The sequence below is a fragment of the Ursus maritimus genome, unplaced genomic scaffold (assembly GCF_017311325.1).
Source record: "Ursus maritimus isolate PB19 unplaced genomic scaffold, ASM1731132v1 scaffold_5, whole genome shotgun sequence".
Lineage (NCBI taxonomy): Eukaryota > Metazoa > Chordata > Mammalia > Carnivora > Ursidae > Ursus > Ursus maritimus.
The window spans coordinates 54,064,657-54,084,921 of NW_024426663.1; the positions used below are offsets into that span (position 1 = coordinate 54,064,657).

General features: G+C 55.1%; 1 protein-coding gene across 1 annotated transcript in view; it reads right to left on the bottom strand.

The window, feature by feature from the left end:
• Positions 1–11,607, bottom strand: part of PSD2 (pleckstrin and Sec7 domain containing 2) — a 36,964-nt gene extending 25,357 nt beyond the window's left edge. Inside the window, exons 1-4 of the mRNA XM_040622359.1 lie at positions 9,733–11,607; positions 6,230–6,688; positions 5,632–5,826; positions 2,478–2,558 (exon numbers count right to left, since the gene is read on the bottom strand). Of these exons, the coding sequence (XP_040478293.1) occupies positions 2,478–2,558; positions 5,632–5,826; positions 6,230–6,688; positions 9,733–10,106 (1,109 nt within the window). The 5' untranslated portion in view covers positions 10,107–11,607. The remainder of the gene's footprint in view (positions 1–2,477; positions 2,559–5,631; positions 5,827–6,229; positions 6,689–9,732) is intronic.
• Positions 11,608–20,265: the final 8,658 nt, after the last annotated feature.

Genomic DNA, 20,265 nt, shown 5'->3' on the forward strand with positions numbered 1-20,265 from the left:
CTCTCAGGGGCCCTGGGAGTTGATCCCAAAATCACAGGGGCTGGGAGATGGAGCCTAGGGATACCTCTTCTTGGGAAGCAAAACTGCAAACTGAGCAAATTTGAGCTTCTATCCAGAGTTCCTAAGACTAGTTCATTCCTAATTTTGCTATGGTTCATTTGGTTTCTGGAAAGTCCACTTTGCTTTATGCTCTCTCATGTTGCTCCTAAGGCACCCTAGGACCTGTGAGCCCATCTTGGCCAGCCCTTACCTTCTGAGGCCTCTCAAGGCATCCAAAACTACAGACCACACTCCTCTTCAATCCCAGTCAGTCAACTGCCATACAGAAACACGGTGTTTGCAGTCTAGTCTCCCCTTCCCCGCCCTGGTCTCTTTTGTTCCCTGTTCTCTTCCTCCCATCTGGCACCCAGCTCTGCCTCTCCCTCCTCTAACCACACTCCACTAAGACCTTGTAAAATCCATTTCCCATCCCAGCCTTGACCTGTCCTATCTACAAGCCATCCAACCCAGCTCCCACTCCCTAGTCCAAACACTCCTTCCCCAGGTGTCCTCACTAAGCCCCAACCCAACACAGCCACCACCAAACTCTCAGGCGGCCCCCAGGGTCAGCCTCAACACTGCCTACCCTCTCCCTTGCACTTTGGCACCATCCATCCCTCTACTCAATCCTCTGGATGACCCCTCACACCAATCTTTCCTTTAGCCCCACTGCCCACCTCAGGCCTATCCTCTCCCACCAGACCCTCTTCAGAAGCCTGCATGCCTCGAGATCAAAGGCTACCAGCACTACCCCCCAAAATACTGCTTTATACCCAGCACCTTCTGTGGCTCCCCAGTGCCTTTGCAGTTGAGCCTAAATCTACTGGGCTGGCATGCAAGGTTCTCCAGTGCAGCACCCAGGCCTCGGATCGTGACCTGACCCACTGAACATCTTCTCCTACCACTCTTCCTCATCCCAATGCAAACTTCAGACTCAGCTCAGGCTAGAGCACCTTGCAGCAGACCAACACTTCCCCTGAGAACCTAAGCAGATGCTACGAACCTAAGCAGAAATCCTCTAAGAAGTAGAAGGACTGGGTTTTTTTGTTTTGTTTTGTTTTGTTTTGTTCTGTTTTTGACACTCTAGCCATATTGAGGAAACACAATTAGGATTCAGGACCCACCAAAGGGAGAGGCCCCAGTGAACACACTAGGCTTCTAGTGGAAAGCCATGCGGGCCTCCACCCTGTGGTGGGGGATCCCTGAGTTCACCAAACTGGTGCAGCCTTTCCTCAGCTCAGCCGTGGTCGGATTAGGAGTGCACCCCCTGCCCCCCTCTACCTGCCTAGTAAAGGACAAAGTAAACCCTCGCGGGAGGAACATATAATAATCCAGAGCCTAATTCTATACAAAACGCACAACATCTAATAAAAAATTACTGAGTGTGCAGAGAGACAGGATGCATGACAGAAAACTGAGAGAAAAAGAAGAGACAAGAGAAACAGATATTGATGATTCCAGTGATACAGATATTGGGATGAGGAGGCTTTGAAATAAGGATTAATATGTGTAAAAGGAAAGGGACAGTTGGAGCAAATGAGTGAAAAGATGAGAAATTCCCCCAGAGCGTTAGAACCTATTTTTTTTAATTTAACAAAATGAAAATTCTAGAACTGAAAAATGTAATAATAAAAAGTAAAAAACTCAATAAATGGATTTAACAGTATATTAGGCCCAGAAAAAAGGCTAAGTGAACTAAAAGCAGGTCAACAGAAAATATCCCAAGTGAAGTAGAGAAAAAAGAATGGAAAATACATTTTTTTACATGTAAGGGACGTGTGGGACACAGTGAGAAGATCTAACATTTGGGGACCACCCCCCAGTTATCTCAGAGATCGTTGGTGCCCACAGCCAGAGGGCTGCAGCCTGCTGTCGCCCTGTGGGCCTGTCACCAGGGGCCGCTAGACACTGGGCGGCACTCTATTCCATGCCTTCCACCGCCTGGGGCCTGCACCTGACCGTCCGGAAGGCCACTGTCTGCATCTAAACGCCAAGAGGACCAGTGGTCAAATCCCACTTTTGCCCTCTCCCCCCTCAGTGACGGTGGGGGATCATTTGACCTAAGGGCTGGTTCTTCCTTTGTGAACAGCCCCGATAACACCTGCCCTCCAGGGGTGTGGTCAGGATGAAGTGGCAGGGGGTGCAAAGACCTACTGCCTCAGCAAACAGGAAGTGCTCAATACAGGCAAGCCCTTTGCCCTGCGCTCCCAAAACCTCAAGACCGCATTCCCACCTTCACATGCTCAGCCCACCACAGAGCCGGCCCTCACTGAGGCGCTGGGGGGCTGCTGTGCTCAGGGCCCCTTCTCCACAGCCTTCCCAGGGAGGGTCCAGAGACTGTCCAAGGTTGCACAGCAAGTTTAGGACAGAGCTGCCATGAGAATCCAGATGTGTGGCCTGTAGCCCTGTGGACACCACCCCATCCCAGCCCCACTGACCTGAGCGCTCGGTCCAGAGTCAGGCCCGAGAAGTCGAAGAAGCTGAGATACTCCCCGGCCACCAGCCTGCTGAACTCGTTGCTGTTGAGAGAGCATGAGGTGTCCGTTAGGAGAGGGCACAGCCACCAATAAGAGGCATGTGGGCAGTGAGTCCTAGCATACCCTGACCCCCCCACCCGATCTGCCCGTCCCTAGACTGCCTCCCCCTCCAGGCCAGTTGGGCTCTGATAGTCCATCCTTAGGTTGGGGGGTCAGGAAGGCTTCCTAAAGGAGATGGTGTCTCTGTGAAGACGGCAGACCTATAGGAAAGTAAGAGCCAGTGAGGCGAAGGGACTAGGGGGAGGGATGACGCAAAGTGTCCCCAGTAGAGGAAACTGCACGACATGTCCAAGTAGCTATCAGCAGGGCCATGTGGCCAGAACCAGAGAGCAGGAACCTGTCAGCAAGAGATGAGGTAGGGAGCAGGGCCTGAGGGCCAAGGGAAGGATTGGTAGTGTTCAGAAGGGTGTGAAGGGAGGGGTTGAGTGAGCAGGTCAAAGCCTTGTGTGGAACACCCAAGGGTTATTATGATGTAAATTGTTAGGTTGAGGATTATTAGGGTTGGGTTATACACTATGATAGCGGCTACACCCACCGAGCGAAGACCCCTGGGCGCTCTAGGGGCTGGTTCCCAGAGAGACGGAGAGTTTGGGGAGGAGAGAGATTTCAGAGGCAGAATCCATGGGCAATGGAATGGTGCAAAGCATAACCCGGAGGTGGGCCTGGAGGGGAGTTCTCCAGAGCTGGACATCCGGTGGGGCTGGATGTACCCACATGAGAGATGTCAGCTGGTTAATGGCCTGGATGGAGGACAGGGATGAGCGCAAGCGAGAGGAGGGTGCAGACTCAGGACAGATATCAGAGGAAGCCCCTCTTAAGGGCAGAGGCCGACTGAGGAGAGAGAGGGAGCCACTGAAGGATACTGAGAAAGAGCAGCCCGAGAGAGCTAGGAATGCGGCGTCCTGGAAGCCGAGAGAGAGAGAGAGAGAGAGAGAGAGAGAGAGAGAGAATGTGTTTCGAGAAGACTGGAGTGATGAATTCTTGTCGGAAAAGAGAACAAATTTCCACCTGAACCACCTGAACCTACCCAAGCCCCGAGCTCTCCCTCCCATTTGCAGGAGACTTAGGACTGGGGAAATAGGGAAAGCACGACATAACTCCATGGGGACACCAAATCCAAATCATGGAAAATTCTTCCTGACAAAGGCTCTATTTCTTCAACAGATACATGGCCTTAAGAAAAAGGAGGCAGCCCGGCAGACTATTGATTAAGAGACTTAAGAGGAAAAAGAGAGAGAGAGAGAGAAACGTTTTGGCCAAATGTAAAGCATGGACCTTATTTGCATTCTGATACGAAGAAGCATTTCTGAGACAGAAAATTAAACTAAGACTAAATGTTAGAGATTGTATGGAATTTTGGTTAGTTTTGTTAAAAATTATAATGGAATGGAGCGCCTGGGTGGCACAGCGGTTAAGCGTCTGCCTTCAGCTCAGGGCGTGATCCCGGCGTTATGGGTTCGAGCCCCACATCAGGCTCCTCCACTATGAGCCTGCTTCTTCCTCTCCCACTCCCCCTGCTTGTGTTCCCTCTCTCGCTGGCTGTCTCTAGCTCTGTTAAATAAATAAAATCTTTAAAAAAAAATTATAATGGAATGATGACTATATTTAAAAATCCTTATCAGTTAGAGGCACATACTGAAGTATTTATGGATTAAATGATAGAGTATCTAAAATATGCCTTAAAATAGTCCAGCAAAATGGGGGGGGGGATGCTATTAACTTTGAAGCTGAGTAATGGGTATGTGGAGGTTTAATATGTTATTTTCTCTGTTTTTGTGTATGGTTGAAATTTGCATAATAAAAATTTTAGTTAAGGAAAAAGAAAGGAGTGGGGTGTGTCTGTGATGTTGAGGAGGGGTAAGTTGAGGCCAGGTAGCAGCCACTGGATTCAAAGACAAAGGCTGCTAACTTGGCCCTGGCCTGGATGGGCAGCCAAAGGCAGAGGGTGGGGGAGAAGCCTGCCCCAGGGGCTGGATATGGAGAGGGGGAGTGGACCGAGGCCACCCAGGTTAGAAAACTCGAGAATTCTGGCTGCCAAGAGGCTGCGGGAGGAAGTGCCTTTGAGGAAGAATTTTTGTTTTCAGATGGGAGAGACTTAGGCGCAGTGGAGTGCGGAGGGAAACTCTTGCAGAGGAGGGGCTGAAGGACGGACTCCTGGAGAATGTCATTAGGTTGGGGGTGGGGGCCTCAGCCCAGTGGGAGAGGTGGGGCTTTAAGTCAGCTGTGATGTCCGGGCTGGGGCTGGGAGGCAGGCCCAGAGCAATGTGGAGGCTGAGAAGGGTAGAAGAGGAAGGCAGGAGAGAAACTAGGGAAGGATCCCAAGCCCAGCTGGCCTCAGCTCTTTCAGTCAGCTCCAACTTGGGGCCTAGGGGCTGCACTGCCCCTTTGCCCTGAGACCTAGGACTGCCTCCCCATCTCAGAGCCTAAATGTGGGTATGGGAGGCCCCCTGGAGGAAGGGCAAAGGCAGGCGGCCATGCTGACAGAAACACTCGGGATGTGCCAGCTGATCCCTCAGTCTCAGAGCCCCTGGCGGTCCCGCACCCCGCACCCCCCACCCCTGCCCCCGGACTGCCATCTGGCTAGTTTCCTTTCCCCAGTCCCAAGGCCAGGGCTGTGCTTTGGCAGCTTTGGCCCCCTTAGCCAGTCCCAGCAGACTGAGAGTGGGGCTTAATGAGCCAGGAACCCAGTTTCTGGGTCCCAGGCAGTCCCAGCCCAGGCCCAGGTTCTCCTCTCCTTGGCCCCGCCCCCCTACTCTGTCCTCCCTACCATCGTCATGGTCCCATAACTGCAGGCCACACTACGCTCCCCAGCCCCGAGGGACCGCCCCGCCACCTCCTCCCCTCCCCAAGAGCACAGGCCTTCGCCCAGGCAGCCCAGAAAGGAAACAGATTTAGGGCAAGGCCAGGAATGAGGACAGTGGCAGGAGGAGGAGCTCTCGGGGACTACTGGGAACCCCCCAAGCACCAGACACCCCTGACAGAAGTCACCCACACCTCCTTCAGGCTGAGGAAGACCCTGGGTTTGCCCGGAGTGGGGGTACAGGTGATAACTCACTTCTTGCCCAGCTGCCGGGCGACGTCGCAGCGCTGAAAGCCCTCCAGGTGGTAGAGGCGGCGGGCCAGCCGGCGAGCAGCTTCACTGACCCCCTGGCACCCGTTGGCCAGTGCGTCTGTGCTGCCAGGCTCCAGCCCCTCTGAGCTGCTCAGCTCCGAGTCCGAGTCCGAGAAGCCGTCCTTCAGGCTGGGGTCACTGCACAATGAAAGTGGGGGCAGAGAGAAGGGGATCAGAGGCCCAGGGTCCGAGGCCTGGGAAGAGGCTGGGACGTCTCCCAGAGCAGGAGAAGAGACTCCAGTGCATCAGGAGGGAATCAAGTCAGACTTTTAGGGGAGCCCCTCGACGAAATCACTAGAAGCTACACAACCCACGCAGCACAGCTCCCTGGACCCACCAGGGCTGGAAAGGCCTGGAAGGGCAGAACTGAACCTCAGGACTGGGGTGGGAAGTCTGGGTGCAAAGGAAGAACACCATGACCTTGGAGAGGGCTTGTTCACTCTGGGCACTGGGTTGCCCTCACCTGCTTTGCCTCCTCTGGGTCTCAGTTTCCCCATCTGCTCAATGGTTCTCCCAGTTCCCAACCTAGGCTCTGCCTCACCTGGCTGAGTTCAGCAACTTGTCTGTGTCCTCCTCCTCCTCCTCCTCCTCCTCCTCGTCCCCACCTGGACCCTGGGGTCCGTCTTCATGGAAGCCATTGGGCACGGCTGTGAGAGACAGGCGGCTCAGGACGTTCTCTGATCGGCTGCTGGAGATGGAGCACCGCAGGGGGCTGCCCAGCTCCCCATCACCACCAGCTGCTCCTGGGTCCCCCTCAGGCCCCATGTCCCCAGTGCCCAAGCCAGCCCCCGGCTCAGGGCTCTCACGGGCCCGCTGCTGGATGAGGGGTGTCAGGGGGGCCTCGAAGCTGACGCAGCTGTCGCTCTCGTCCGTGAGGCTCAGCACGTCCAGGGAGTCAAGGCTGCTGTACTGGGTGCCCCGCAGCAGCTCGGACTCCACGATCTTCTCAAACGTGGCACTGAAGCCATCCCGCACATCTGGCTCCCCGGGGCCACCCAGCCTGTGGGATGCAAGGACCAGTCACCATCCTGCTATGGGGTCCCCCTTTACAGGGGCTAGGACTGCACCAGTCTGTGTCTGGGAGCTCCACGGGGGCAGGAGCAGGCGTGGGACGTGTCCTGTTTATTCTGTCAGCCAATACTTACTAAGCGCTGGGTGCCAGATGCTGGGCTGGGTACTAAGGTGCAGCAATGAAACAGGACAGGCATGGTCCTGCCCAGTGCCCACCCCACGCCTGGCCCAGAGCAGGCACTGGGCATTTGTCTAAATGAATGAATGGGAGACCTCTTCCTCCACGGTGGCCCAGGGGCTGCTGCCCGCAGGCTTCCCAGAGCCATGTGGCTATCTCCCAGCACAGCTAGAGTCATGCTGGGTCAAAATGTTGCCGTCCCCAAAGCCTGGGAGGCTCTCAGCTTGGCCCACCACACTGCAGCTCTCAGGCCTGGCCTAAATGTCACCTCCCCAGAGAGACTGAGGAAGGCAGGAGCACATCACCCAGCCCACTGGCCCCGCTCCTTATTCTCCATCCTCCGGGTATGTCCTCACTTCCTCCCAGGCCCGGTCAGCATGTCACACCGTGTGCTCCCGGTTCCCATCTGTTCCCAGTCTCACCTCCCACAAGGCCAGAGAACACCCACGACACAGTTCGTGCTTAGCAAACCTGCTGAATGGTGCACTGGGTGAACACACAGATGTTTGTCAGCCCCCTGGCCTACCACACTGCCAAAGCCACTGCAGGGCCCTGTCCTGTCCCTGCAAGAGACCTCTGGCTGGCAGTTCCTCTTCCCTCACGTTGAAGCCCTCCTTCCTCATCCCTTTCTCAATGAGGTCCGCCCTGAGCGCCCTATTTATAACCAGGACCCGCCTCCAAACACCTCAGCCCCTTTTTCCTACTTCATTTTTCCCAAAGCACTTACCCCCCCTTCCTACATACTACATAATTACTTCTCTGATTTATTATCTATCTCCCCCCTAGACCCTAAGCTCCATGATAGTACGAATTTTTGTATGTTCTGTTTTCTGATGTATCCCCAGCACCTAGAATAGAACATCACGCAGAGATAAACTGAGGCATCCCAGGAGGATTCTTATCTGCTGGGGAGATGCACAGGGAGGACAGGTAAGGAAGAGGAGACACTGAAAAACAGCGAGATCAAGAGAGATGGGACAAAAGAGAGACAAGAAGACAGAGAGAGAGGAAGAAAAATAAGAGAGACAAGAAATAGACTAAGAGAAACAGAGAGACAGAGAGAGAGACAGAAACATAGAGATAGCAAGGGGAAGAGACACAAAGAAAGAAGCAGGCTGAGCCCAGCCCATATCAGATAAATCAAGGTCCGCCATTTGCAAAGCAGTGCACCCCTCATTCCCCTCGAGGATCGGCCACATCCTGCTTCTCCCCCCAGCCCCTGCAGCCTCCGAGAGACTGAGCTGTATTTGGAGGACTGGGAACTACCCCTCTCCTCAAACACCTCCTTGGACCCCAGGTCTGAGATGTGGTCCTAGTGTGCTCCCCAGAGAAGCATACTGACCTGAGAGAGAAAAAGCTGGAGTCACAGCCAGCTGCCCCCTGCTCAGTTCCAGCAAGAGCTGAGACCATAGCCTTATTAGGCCTTCTGTTGCTGGAGAAGGAAGTGGGGTGGGGGGACAGAAATCTAAGAAGTCGCAGGACACCTGGCAGTGAGCTGGGATGGAGTTGCCGCTGGTGACCTCCAGGAGGAAGGGAGGGAACGGAAGGGTCACTGTCCTGGTTACCAGATCAGATGCCAGAAATCTGCCCAGCAAAGGGACCTCTGCCAGGCCTGTGCTAGGTTCCAGAGACACCTGAATAATACAGATCTTGGCCCTTGGGGGAGCTCTCATCTCACTGTCAGAGCCATGAATGGTCTCCCCCACGCCACTATCTCCCACCCTCTCATGCACCTCAGCAGACCTTAGAGCTGGTCCTGATAGAGGCTTAAAGACCATTAGCCCAATCTCCAAACTTCCATCTGCCCCCTCACCTTTGGCCATCCCCAATAAATAGGCCCCCTAAACCCAAATGGTATGCTCCAAGAAGCCCCAGACCCTCGTCTGCACCCCACTGCCAGCCAGGTGGCTGCCCTAGGACCTGTCGGACAGAAACACTCACGGCCACGGGACACCTGGTACACACCAGCACCCGACCTCACGTATTCACATTCCTATTTGCAGAGCTAGCTAGCCACACTCAGCCCTAGACCTTGCCATGCAGCCCAGGTATGTACCCACAGATCCACAGGCCAGGCATACACAACCCCCCACACACAACCACACAGACCCATGCATAGCCACGTGTTCACACATTCCTATGCCCACAACAGCGCACAGAGCAGACACACACACGCATGCCACCCACTCACACTTGCTTCTCCAGGCCAGAGCCCACAGCTGTGCACACTAAGGCTTCTACACACTTTCTTTTCTCAGCCCACCCTGAGGTCTTCTAGACATTCTCCTGTTCCATCCCCCCTCCTCATCCAACTGGCACCTCCCAAGACACGCTGGTCTCTCCACCTCCTACAGAGGATAATAGAAAGGAGGCTGTCACTCCAGGCAGTAGGACTGAGGTGAGATTCCTGGTAGAACCTCCAGAGGGCACTCAAGTGAGGGGAGCTGGCTGGGATCAATCCACAAAGCCTACTCTTCTGAGGTCAGTTACAGAATTGGGAGATCTTCATCTCCAGGAAACAGATGGATGGACCAGATGACCTTCCACATCAAAGCACTTTGGAACTCTACTGCCCAGCCTGGGACAGAGGGTGTGTGACCCTCCAGCCCCACACGGATACAGCCCATGATGATTTGGGGGGCTTTGGGGTTGGGAGGCACAATAGGCCTGCTAGCCTTTGAAATCTAATGGTTCTATCCTTCCAAAACACCCAGAAGCTGGGCAAAAAAGGACATGAAATTCCCATTTTATGGAGGAGAAAAACAAGAACCAGAGAGGCTAAGGGGCTAGACCCGGACCACATAGCACTGGAGCAGGCAAACGTAGTGAGCCCCCAAGCCAAGACACCCACTTACCCCAGCTGAGGGTCCTCAGTATCCAGACAGAGGTTCCTGGAAGCACTGTCCCCCTCTGCCGGCCCACCAGCCCTCCAGGGCCTGGACTCTGCAGAATCTTCCAGAATATTTGAGTCTGGCCCCAGGACTAGGCCATTGGTGAAGGGAAGGCCAAGGCTGAGGCCATGGAGAGCCATGTCCAGGCCCTGTGTAGGCTCCTCAGCGTCCACCAGAGCGCCCCTCATCTCATGCCCTGGGCTGTTATAGCTACTGTTCAGGTCCTGACTGTGTGCCATTCCATTCTGGACCCCAGGTTCTTCCTCAGGCTCCAAGCTGGGGTCCCAGGCAGCACCACCTTCCCCACGTAGTACAGATGGAACCTTATCCTCATCCATGGCAGCCACTACGTCCTCCCTGCGCTGACTGCTCCTGGGACTCCCCTAGACCTGGAGGTGAATGAAGAGATAAGGAGGTGAGTCAGACAGGGCAGGTACTGAGGGGTCTAAAGCCCAGCAGAACCAGCACCAGGCAGCCTGCCTGGGGACAGGAGGATGGCAGAGATGATCTTCTCAGGACCTCCTGGCTGGAATATGGGTTTGGGCTGTGGCATCCTCAGGCAGTAGCCCTGCTCAGGCCAGTCCCACTCACCGTTCCCCTGACCCGCGTTCACCCTGTGTGCCCCAGTCCTGCCTTCCCTGTTACCTCTTACATGTCTCTGTTGTGCCTTCCAGAACCCACCAAGCCCTGTAAGAAAGATCCAGGTTGGGAGAAACTAGGGAAGGGCCCAGGACTTCTCCAAACTCCCTCCCTTTCCTGCTGGTGTATAAGGTAAACAAAACTCCAGGCTGACAGCAGCCAGTGCCCTTGTTTCTTTCCATCTTCTCACCCTGACTCCAGGAGCCAGAAAAGAGTGACTCTGTGGGTGAACGGAGGGAACTGAGCTGGGGCTGCCTTCAGAGGGAGATTTAAGAAAGGAGGAAAGGAAGCCATCAGAAGTGCAGCTTCATCAGACCAGACGCCAACCCAGAGAAACCAACCTGAGGCCCCACGGCAGCCATCCCCAGGCCCAGCGTGAGGCGCTGTCCAGGGTGCTGGGCGGTGAGGCGCCACCCAGGACCCTTGCCTACAGTCAGCCTGCCTTCGCTGCCCAGCTCCCAAAGCCCTGGCTGTGCAACAAGAAAGGAGAAGGGGGGCCAGGGCTCCCCTCCACACCAGGACCCCCAGAGCTCACCCAGCCTTGAGGAGGGATGCCATGGAGCATTCTGGGGAGAGCACCGGAAGGGGAGCTGGGCCCTGCTCTGCCCAACTCACTGTGTGACCATGTGTGGGGCTAGGTTGGGCCTCCTTACTGCCGCAGCCAGGCCAGCCCCACTCCCCTCTGCCCTGTTTTGGGTCTGTACCTCTTCTTAAAATGAGGAGACCTGTTTCACTTGCCATCCCCATCCCTGCCCCCTTTTAAAGTTGATCAAAACCAGCCCGCATTTCCCAGAGGCTTCCTGCCCAATCTAATCTCAGATGAGAGGACAGACGCAATGGGCTGCGTCCTGGCTCCCCCTCAACCCTGTCTCTGTCCCTGGCCCCACCTAGAGCAGGCTATTTCTGCATCACCCCACCCCGCCCCTGACCTTTGTTACCAGGGATACAGAACAGCCCCTCCAAAAAACTTCCTTCCTTCCTTCCTTCTTCGGGACTCAGCTTCCCCCAGTACCCCCACGCTCTTCTGGAGAAAGGGTCCTGCAGGTTCAGGAAAGTCTGGAGGAGAGGGACTGGTCAGCCTTCCGGGCTGCAGTAGAACAAGTTGCAAGGACAGCAATAAGAATCTAAGTGAGGGGCGCCTGGGTGGCACAGCGGTTAAGCGTCTGCCTTCGGCTCAGGGAGTGATCCTGGCGTTGCGGGATCGAGCCCCACATCAGGCTCCTCTGCTGGGAGCCTGCTTCTTCCTCTCCCACTCCCCCTGCTTGTGTTCCCTCTCTCGCTGGCTGTCAAAAAAAAAGAATCTAAGTGAGACCTGGGGCGCCTGGGTGGCTCAGTCGTTAGGCGTCTGCCTTCGGCTCAGGGAGTGATCCTGGCGTTGCGGGATCGAGCCCCACATCAGGCTCCTCTGCTGGGAGCCTGCTTCTTCCTCTCCCACTCCCCCTGCTTGTGTTCCCTCTCTCGCTGGCTGTCTCTATCTCTGTCGAATAAATAAATAAAATCTTTAAAAAAAAAAAAAGAATCTAAGTGAGACCCATCCTTCTTCTACTTGCCTGGTCTGAAATGTCACCTGAGGGACTTGTTAAAAAACAGATTATGAGGCCTTCCCCCAAACCTCCTAAAACAGAATCTACAGGGATCGGATACAGCACTCTGTCATTGTTTTTAAAAAGTTGAGTAAACAATGAGTTAGACTCCAAGAGGAACTTCCCACTTAGAGAAGATGAGCCTGGATAGGAAGGTCAGTCTACCTCTCTGGGGGCTTCCAGGGCCTGGAGGGGAGATCTGCCACCGCAGGACCACTTAAGATTCATTTAACCCTTGGTTTTCACACATGGAGAGAAGAGGGCAGGGTAGACAGGGATCTGGGGCCTCAGGCCACCCACCCTGAGCATTTCTCCTAGAGTTTTGAAGACTGCACAAGTGTAAGATTTTACTTAAAAAAACAAACAAAACAAAATAACAACAACAAAAACGTCTACAGATTCAAAAAAAACGTGAAGATCCAGGCTGTAGACTATCTGGGCCCTGATCCTAGGACACCGGGGACCCCAAGGGGCTTGGCACTGAGGGTTCCTTTCTGGTCTGCCCTAAATCCCTGCTGCTGCAGTTGCTATTTCAATCTGTTCCCTCCGGTTGTGTACTCGGAGGGGGAGAACAGGAGGTCATCTCCTCAACTGAGACTTCTGGGGTGGGGGGGTGCATTTCTAAAGAAAAGAGGAGGGGAAATGGGGACTTTTGGCTTACTGCCTGAGTTCTAGTCCTCTGGCCTGCTTTCTAGTCCAGGAGCCTGGATGCCCATTGGATCTGGGGCACAGGGCTCCAACCCAATTCCACCGGGGTGCCTCAAACTCCCACACCCACACATGGAGGCTGAGCCCAGAAGGACGAAGTGCCTCCGTTTTGGTCAGGGCTCTGAGGTCCCAGTGAAGCCTGAGATTTCAAAGCATAAGCGGTTTCCCCTTATGCTCATGCTACACCAACCCCAAAGCCAAGGTTATGAACAAATCAAGGACATCTTGGGAGGCCCCTACCTCATCCCCCAACTTCCAGCAGCTGCCTCGGGCTGGCTCCAGCCCTACCTGCCCTGCCTTGTCCTCCTGCAGCTGGAAGTGGGGATAGAGGTTCTGCCAACACCGGGCACTGGGCCGTGTCCTCAGTTTCTGGGGGTGGGCAGACAAGAGGCAGCATTGAGCTCCACTCTGGGCGGGGGGCCCAGAGTCCCTGCCTGGGCTGAGGGCCAGCTGAGCCCAGAAATAGCTGAGCCAGGACACCCCCTCTCTTTCTGAGCCCAAGAGAGGGGTGCACTGGGGGGGGGGCTTCAGATCAGAGGTGTGAAACAATACCCCAAGCCTTCACTCTGAACCATCATGTACCCTGAGATGCATCGCTGTCCCCTCTTGCCTTTATGAACCCATCTGCAGAATGGGAGCATCACCTCTGTTCTTCCCCAGGGCTGGTGGGAGAATTTGAGATCATGAATGCGAAGAAAGCAGAAATCCAAGGAAGAACAAACTCCTACAGAGATCAAGGGAAAAGGCAGCTATGGTCCACTTTTTCCACCACTGCATTTGACAAATGGGGAGACTGAGGCACAGAACCAGGAAAGGCTGTGCCCGAGGTCACACAGTTGAGGAGCTGGCTCTAGAACTCAGGAATAGGTTCCTTCTGAACCTGGATGGGCTGGAGGTGCAAGATGAACCCATCAGATCCTCCCACAAGATCAAGGGCTCAAATCTTCAACCAGGAGACTCTACCTGAAGCAGTGACCCTACCCCCTCCAACCCTGCTGGCAAGAGCAAGGGAGGAAGTACAGCTGGGCCACAGGGCACTGATCCCAAGCAGAAGCCTACAAATGACAGGCTGGCAGTGGTTAGATCCCCTGCATTCTCTCTCAGCATAAACCAGGCCCTGCTCCAAGCAGGGGCTCCTGCTACCCATTGCCCTTGAGATGACCTTGGACTCAGTGACATCTTTTTCAGCTCCAACTCAGGTGCACCCAGGATGATAATGGAACACTGGCAGGGCCAGGGCTAAATGCCAAACCAGCCACTTTCTGGGTCTCAGCTGTGCCTAAGACAACCCTATCCCCCGCCTCACTCTCCCCACGGCAGCTGGAATGAACCGTGAAAACACAAATCACATTATAACCTTCTCTCACTCATAACCCTCCAATGTCTCCCACTGCCCTTCGATTAGAATTCATTCTCCTTAGCATGGCCTAAAAAGGCCTTGTCTAAGCTGGTTCACTGCCCTCATCCCATCCCCCACCCCATCAGCCACACTGGCCTTCTTTCTGCTCCCTGAGCTCATTCCCACCTCAGGGCCTTTGCACCAGCTGTACCCTTGGCCTAGAATGCTCTTTCCCTAGATCTCGAAATGACTGCCTCTCCTGCCACTTAGGGTTCCACTCCAGTGCTGCCTCCTCAAAGAGGCCCTCTCTCACCACCCTGCACTCTCACACTCCTCCACCAAGCATCAGATCTGCTAAGCATCACTTAGAACTGAAAACTCCTTTTTCTATGTGATTCCTTATTTCCTGCCCATCTCCCTCAGTAGGATGTAAGTGCAGGAGGGTGGGGGCTATGTCACATTCACTGTCTCCCCCGGAGCCTAGCACCAAGCCTGGCAAACAGTGGGCAGTTTTAAATGTCTGATGAATGAATAACCTGGCGATTGTCATCATCACTGTTGTAGGCGGGGGTTAAGAGAGGTTGCAGAACATGCTTAGGGTCACAAAGCTGGAAAGCAGCAAGGCTGGTATTCCGCTTACAATGAGGTTGGACTGTCATAGGAATACCTTGTATGGTGACTTCCATGCAGAGATTCAAGCCCGGGACTATGGGAAGCCCAAGGAAAGGTCTGGAGAAGGGGGCCCAACAAAGAGGGTTCCAGGGCCCGACATGCTCTATAAGATAGAGGGGAGAATGCACAGGTACTGAGGCCTGTGTGCATGTCTGTGAGCAAGCATATGGTGCAGGCATTTCTGGGCGCGCGCACACACACCCACACCCACACCCACACCCACACCCACCCACACACACACACACACATGAAGGGAGCTGGCCAGCCACTCAGAGGCAGTCCCCCTAGGTGATGAGGTAGAGATGAGGCCTAGGGGCAAGGTTCAGGCCAGCTAGACAGATGTCAATGGGCAGCTGGGACTAAAATCATTCTGCTTTGGGAGAAGCAAGGAGCCAGAAAGGGACAACTCAGTGCTTCAAGTTAGGGTGGGGGATGGGGAAGATAGGCACCCACAGTGACCACAGCCATACCCAGTAGCATCAGGTAGCTGGGTGGGTTTGGAAGGAGATGGGGGAATACAGGCCCACTTGGTGGAAATGGGGACACAGGAGGCAGAGCTGAGGTGGGGAACCCACGGTGCTGAGTACTACCTAGAACAGGCAAAATCTAAGAGCCTATGGGACGTCCAAGGGTACTTGGAAGCCAGGCAGGTTATATGTAGAAGGGAGGGAGATCAGAGAAAATCATTCTGGAATGTCATTATAGAGGCAAATCTGAAACTCCTGTTTGGCCTCCAACGGGCTAGCGGAGTTTGGGGAAATGAAACCCCTCTCTGGCCTTATTTCCCCATATACGTCAGAGATTCCAAACCATTTCCAAGACTTGGACTTTGAACACTTGATGGCTCTGTGGATCCCACCCAGACTCTCACATAGGTACACAACACTTTTGAGTATTTTTGAGAGGCTCAAGGACCCCTGAAGTCCATCCATATACCTTGGGTCTGAACTCCACAAATGGGACAATCTTCACAGACCTCCCACCTCTGACACTGGACACTCACAGAGAGTTCCATAAGGCTACTTGCAAGACAAAGAAAATGATGGATGCCTTTCATTGTCAGAGCTATTCCCTGCCCCTTGGGAGCCCACTCTGGACACCCACATTCGTCCCAATGCCCTTCCCCAAACTCCTACTACATGGCCTTCCTAGCTCACCCAGATTTTTGCCATGGACTGGGATCGTCACACATACATGAAGAGTTGAATAAGATGATCAGTGAAAAGAGCTGGCGTGTAGTAAGTGCTTAGAACAGACTTTGGCCGGTTGTGCCCCAGGACTCTCCCAGGAAAGGGCTGGGCCCCTGACAACAGGAAGTTCACAAGCAGACCCCTCAGTGGAGACCCTGGTCCCCCATACCCACCATGCTCCCCACAAACCTCTGCCAAGGAGTCTGGAGGTCAGAGCTCCAAGAGCTGTCTCTAGGCACCGACCAGCCTGGTCACGTGCCCCTTCAATGTCCCAACTGCTTGGGGCAGGGGGAGTAACCAGGATAATAGGAAGGAGTTGTGCACCCAGGACCCTTTGGAACCTCCCTGCCCCCATTCCCCAAGGTGACCCTAATCCCTCCAAACCTACCGGGTCTGCCCAACTTGGAGCATCTCATACAGCAACAAGGGTCTCAGACTGGGAGTCCAGGACGGTGGGTCAGTGCGCTAACTGTATGGTCAGGAAGACCTGCCTTCAAATTCCAGCTCTGCTACCCACAGGCTATGTGACCTCGGGAAAGCTGCCCACCTCTCAGAGCCTCAGCGCCGTCCTCTGTAAAATGTGGGGTGCTAAGAGCATCCGCCTCACAGGGCTGCAGGGAGGACTGAAGGACATGGTGTGGGTGCAGTGCTGAGCTCAGAGCCGGGTGCAAGTGCTCAGGGAAGGGCGGCAGCTACTGCTTCCCAGAACCCTCTCTCAGGCCTGCAGGGGAAAGGGCGGGCTGTCCCCGCTGGGGATGGCATGCGCAGGAGAGCAGCACAGGACGCACAGGACGTTCAGGGGGCCCTGCACACATTGGTCCCTGGCAGCCTGTCAATGGCTCCCAAGGCAAGGGCTTCAGGGGCCCAGCCTGAGGGTGGAGGCAGGACAAAGGCTCCCTCGGGGCCCAGGACAGTGGGCCAGAGAGAGGGCCCCACCCTTTCCTGAGGCAGGTGAGGACCCTACAGTCCTGACCCCACCAACACTCCCACCCGAGGCCAGGCTCCCTCCTCGTTTCCACCTCAAGGCAGAAGAGCAACACTAGGTGCAGGGCAAAGGCCAGGGCCCCGGGCTTTCCTGAAAAGGGGCCCAGGCCCTTCAGGCGGTGCCAGTCCAGGGGTTATTAAGGAGCCCAGCATCACCCTGCTTTCTCCCGCTCGGTTTGGCCCTTGGGGAACCAGCTTTGCCTCGGGTTGTGGGATCTGGACGGCCTTCTCTTTCTCATGGTTGGGCAGGAGGAGGTCCCCAGGGCTGGGTGCACATTTGCATCTTATCTGCATGTACCCCTCAGCCTGCTGGAACTTTCAGGGGCCCCTGGGCCCAGCTCTGCAAAGGTCATTCCTTGACATCTCCTGGAGTACTTCTCTCCCCTCCCCCCAGCCACTCGGCCCCTCCTTCACTCAGCATCTGCGTACTTCTGCAAGTGGATTTGGAGGGCCTCGACCCTGACGACGCTCACGTCTGCTGTCAAATCTCAAGCCGTGCTTAGAGCTGGGCTTCCCCCAGCTTACTTCCGTACAGGGTGAGCCCTCCGTTATCTGGGGACCGCAAGGGACTCGGCTATTCTAGCTAAGTGACTGGCCAGTGCTCTGTCTTCCTGGAGCTTCACAGCATACCTGGGACTCTCACTCTGCTTCTTGAGCCCCATTTGACCCATGAGCCTGCAGACTGAGAGTTGAATACCAAGATCTATAACGGACTGAGCAAATGCAAGTCCTCCCCGTCAGCCCTGCCTCAGCTAACATGCCTGATGGAGGGCGGATCTGAGGGTCTTCATCTCTGAGCAGCCGCCGCCCCCCAGTCGGGCTCAACAACAAGGAGAGATGAACCAAGAAATTTCAACCTCCCTTCACTCTGCCCAAGTTTTACTTACCCCTTACTCCCTAGATCCTCACATTCTCTGTCTGCCCCCCATTCCCTAAAACCCCTCTACCTCTCTGCATCTTCCCCTCTGACCTTTCCCACACCCCCACAACCTCTTGATGCTGTTGCCCCGCTTGACACCCCCTCCCCCGCAGAGTACTGCCTCACCCCCATCTCCCCCTCTTCCCCTGCCTGCTCCTGTCTCTGCTTTAGGAATACAGCACAGGGTGTGACTAAGGTTGTGGTCTCCTTGAGGCCGGATGAAGGCAAGCAGCATGTGCATGAAGCCGGCAGGTGGGAACCGGGCTGCAGTGGGCCACTGCACTCTTGCCGCCCACGCCCATCGCAGAGAGAGCCCCTTCTATTCCGCCATAGCCCACTGCCAGAAGATCTGGTGCCTGGTAAACAGCCTCGCCCCTTCATGGACAGTACATGGGGGAGGAGAGAAAGAGAAGAGTCGGGAACGAAGACAGCATTTGGGCCCTGAGCCCCTGGAAGGGTGGAGCTGCCATTCCTGAGACGCGGAAGTCTGGGTGGAGCAGGTCTGGGGAGGAAGACCAGGAACTCTGCTTCGGACAAGTTGAGTTTGAAGGGTCTAGTAGACACCACAGCTGAGATGTTAAAAGAGCCATGGGGGCTCAGGAGAGGGCTCAGAATTGGGGGTATAGATGTGGGAACCGGCAGCACGTAGGTAGGTGTACTTAAAGCCACAGGATTGGACGAAATCGGCACAGCAGTGGGTGTTGATGAGGAAGACCAGCCGTGCAGGGGCTGAGTCCTGGGACACTGCAACGTGCAGAGGTGGGGGCGGGGAGAGTGGGCAGAAGGAAACTGAGTAGGATCAACCACAAGGCCAGAGGCAAACAAGAATGGATGTCCTAGAAGTCAAAGAGAGTATTTCAAGAATTGGGAGAAACTGAATGTGTCAGATCCTTCAGATGAGGACGGAGACTTGGCCACTGAGTGTAGCAACATGGAGGTCAGTGGTGACCTTGAGAAGAGTAGTCGGTGGAAGGGGCTGAAAGCCCGTTTGGAGTGGAGTCAAGAGAGTGGCAGGAGAGGACCAGAGGATAATGAGTCCCAACAACCCTTCTAGGGAGTTCTGCTGTGAAGGAGAGCAGCGACGTGGCGGCAGCTGGATGGAGAACAAGAGAGCTGCCTTGTAGGACAGGAGAAACCAGAGCAAGTGTCTTCTGGTGGAATGATCCAGCACAGGAGGAACTTACAACGTGGGGGGGGTGGGGGCAGTAGCTGCAGCAATGCCTACAAGCAGGCACAGGGGAAGGAGAGGGGTAGGAATGCCTCATCCCCAGAGACAGGAGGAAGGCAGAGCCGTGGGTGCAGGTGCTGGGAGATGGGTGAACGCAGCACTGCGAGTCTGAGAAAGTCCTGATTGCTTCTATTTTCTCAAAGAAGCAGTTTCATCAGCTGAGATGGAGGATGGGGAAAGAGGGGCAAGGATTGAGGGTAGAAGACAAAGTGTGAAATAGTCAGCAGGTAGGGGGAGAGGAGATGGACTCAGGACCCATGGTGGGCGTGCAGGACATCACTAAGGACTCGCCTGAAGTTCACAGTTTTGAACTTCAAGTGAGACCAGTCAGGATAGTGGTTTTCTTAGCCCCGTCCGGCCGCACAGGTGCCGATGCAGAGCGGGCTGGGTGTTGGATTTAACCAGGGCTGGGGTTTAGCCAAGAAAGTATGAAGAAGCAAATGAGGTAAGGGAGTTGGGGGTCTGCATAAGAGAGATTATCCTGAGCTTTATAGCGGCCCCTGGCCCGTGCTCAAACTCCTTCCCCTGCTGGGCCTGACAGCCCACCACCTGTTTCCTGCTGTGAGTCATGAGTGGCCTTCCCTCTGCGCTGGTCCCGAAATGAGGTTCGGAGAGGCCACAGGTGGCCACCAACACCTGAGAAACAAGCTTCCCACACACCGTTCCTCTAACCTGGAAGGTAACGTGGAAGGTAACTGGTCCACACACTCAGAACTGCATCCCCCATCGCCCTTCCGAGGCCGTCCAAGACAGCTCTCCCCCACTCTAGTCAGATGCCAGGGCCTATCCGTTCTGCCTCCTCCATCTCCCCTTCTCCTGCTCTCCACCTCCCACCTGCCACACCCCGGTCCCAGCAGGGTCACCACCCCATCGACTCCACTCCCACCGTGCCATACGCGGCAGCCCCGAATCCGGTGCCCAGCCTCGCATACTGGGCCACATCACGGCAGTTGACCGGTCCTTGTCCACCACACTGGCCCTGCCAATCCCCCTCCATCCTCCTCACACACACCTGTCCCATTACTCTCCTCTTTAAAGCCCTTGGTGGCTCCCAGTGTCTTTGGAGAAAGGGCCAGCTCATCAGCCCATATTCCAGGCCCCACCCCCTTTCTGCCTGTCTTGGCCCCCTCCATCCCCTCTCCCCTCACTACTTCCTGCCCCTAGTTGTGGCTCACCCCCATACCACCCCTGAGGTTGGGAGTTTCTTGAAGACCTCCTCAGCGTCTACTGAATCA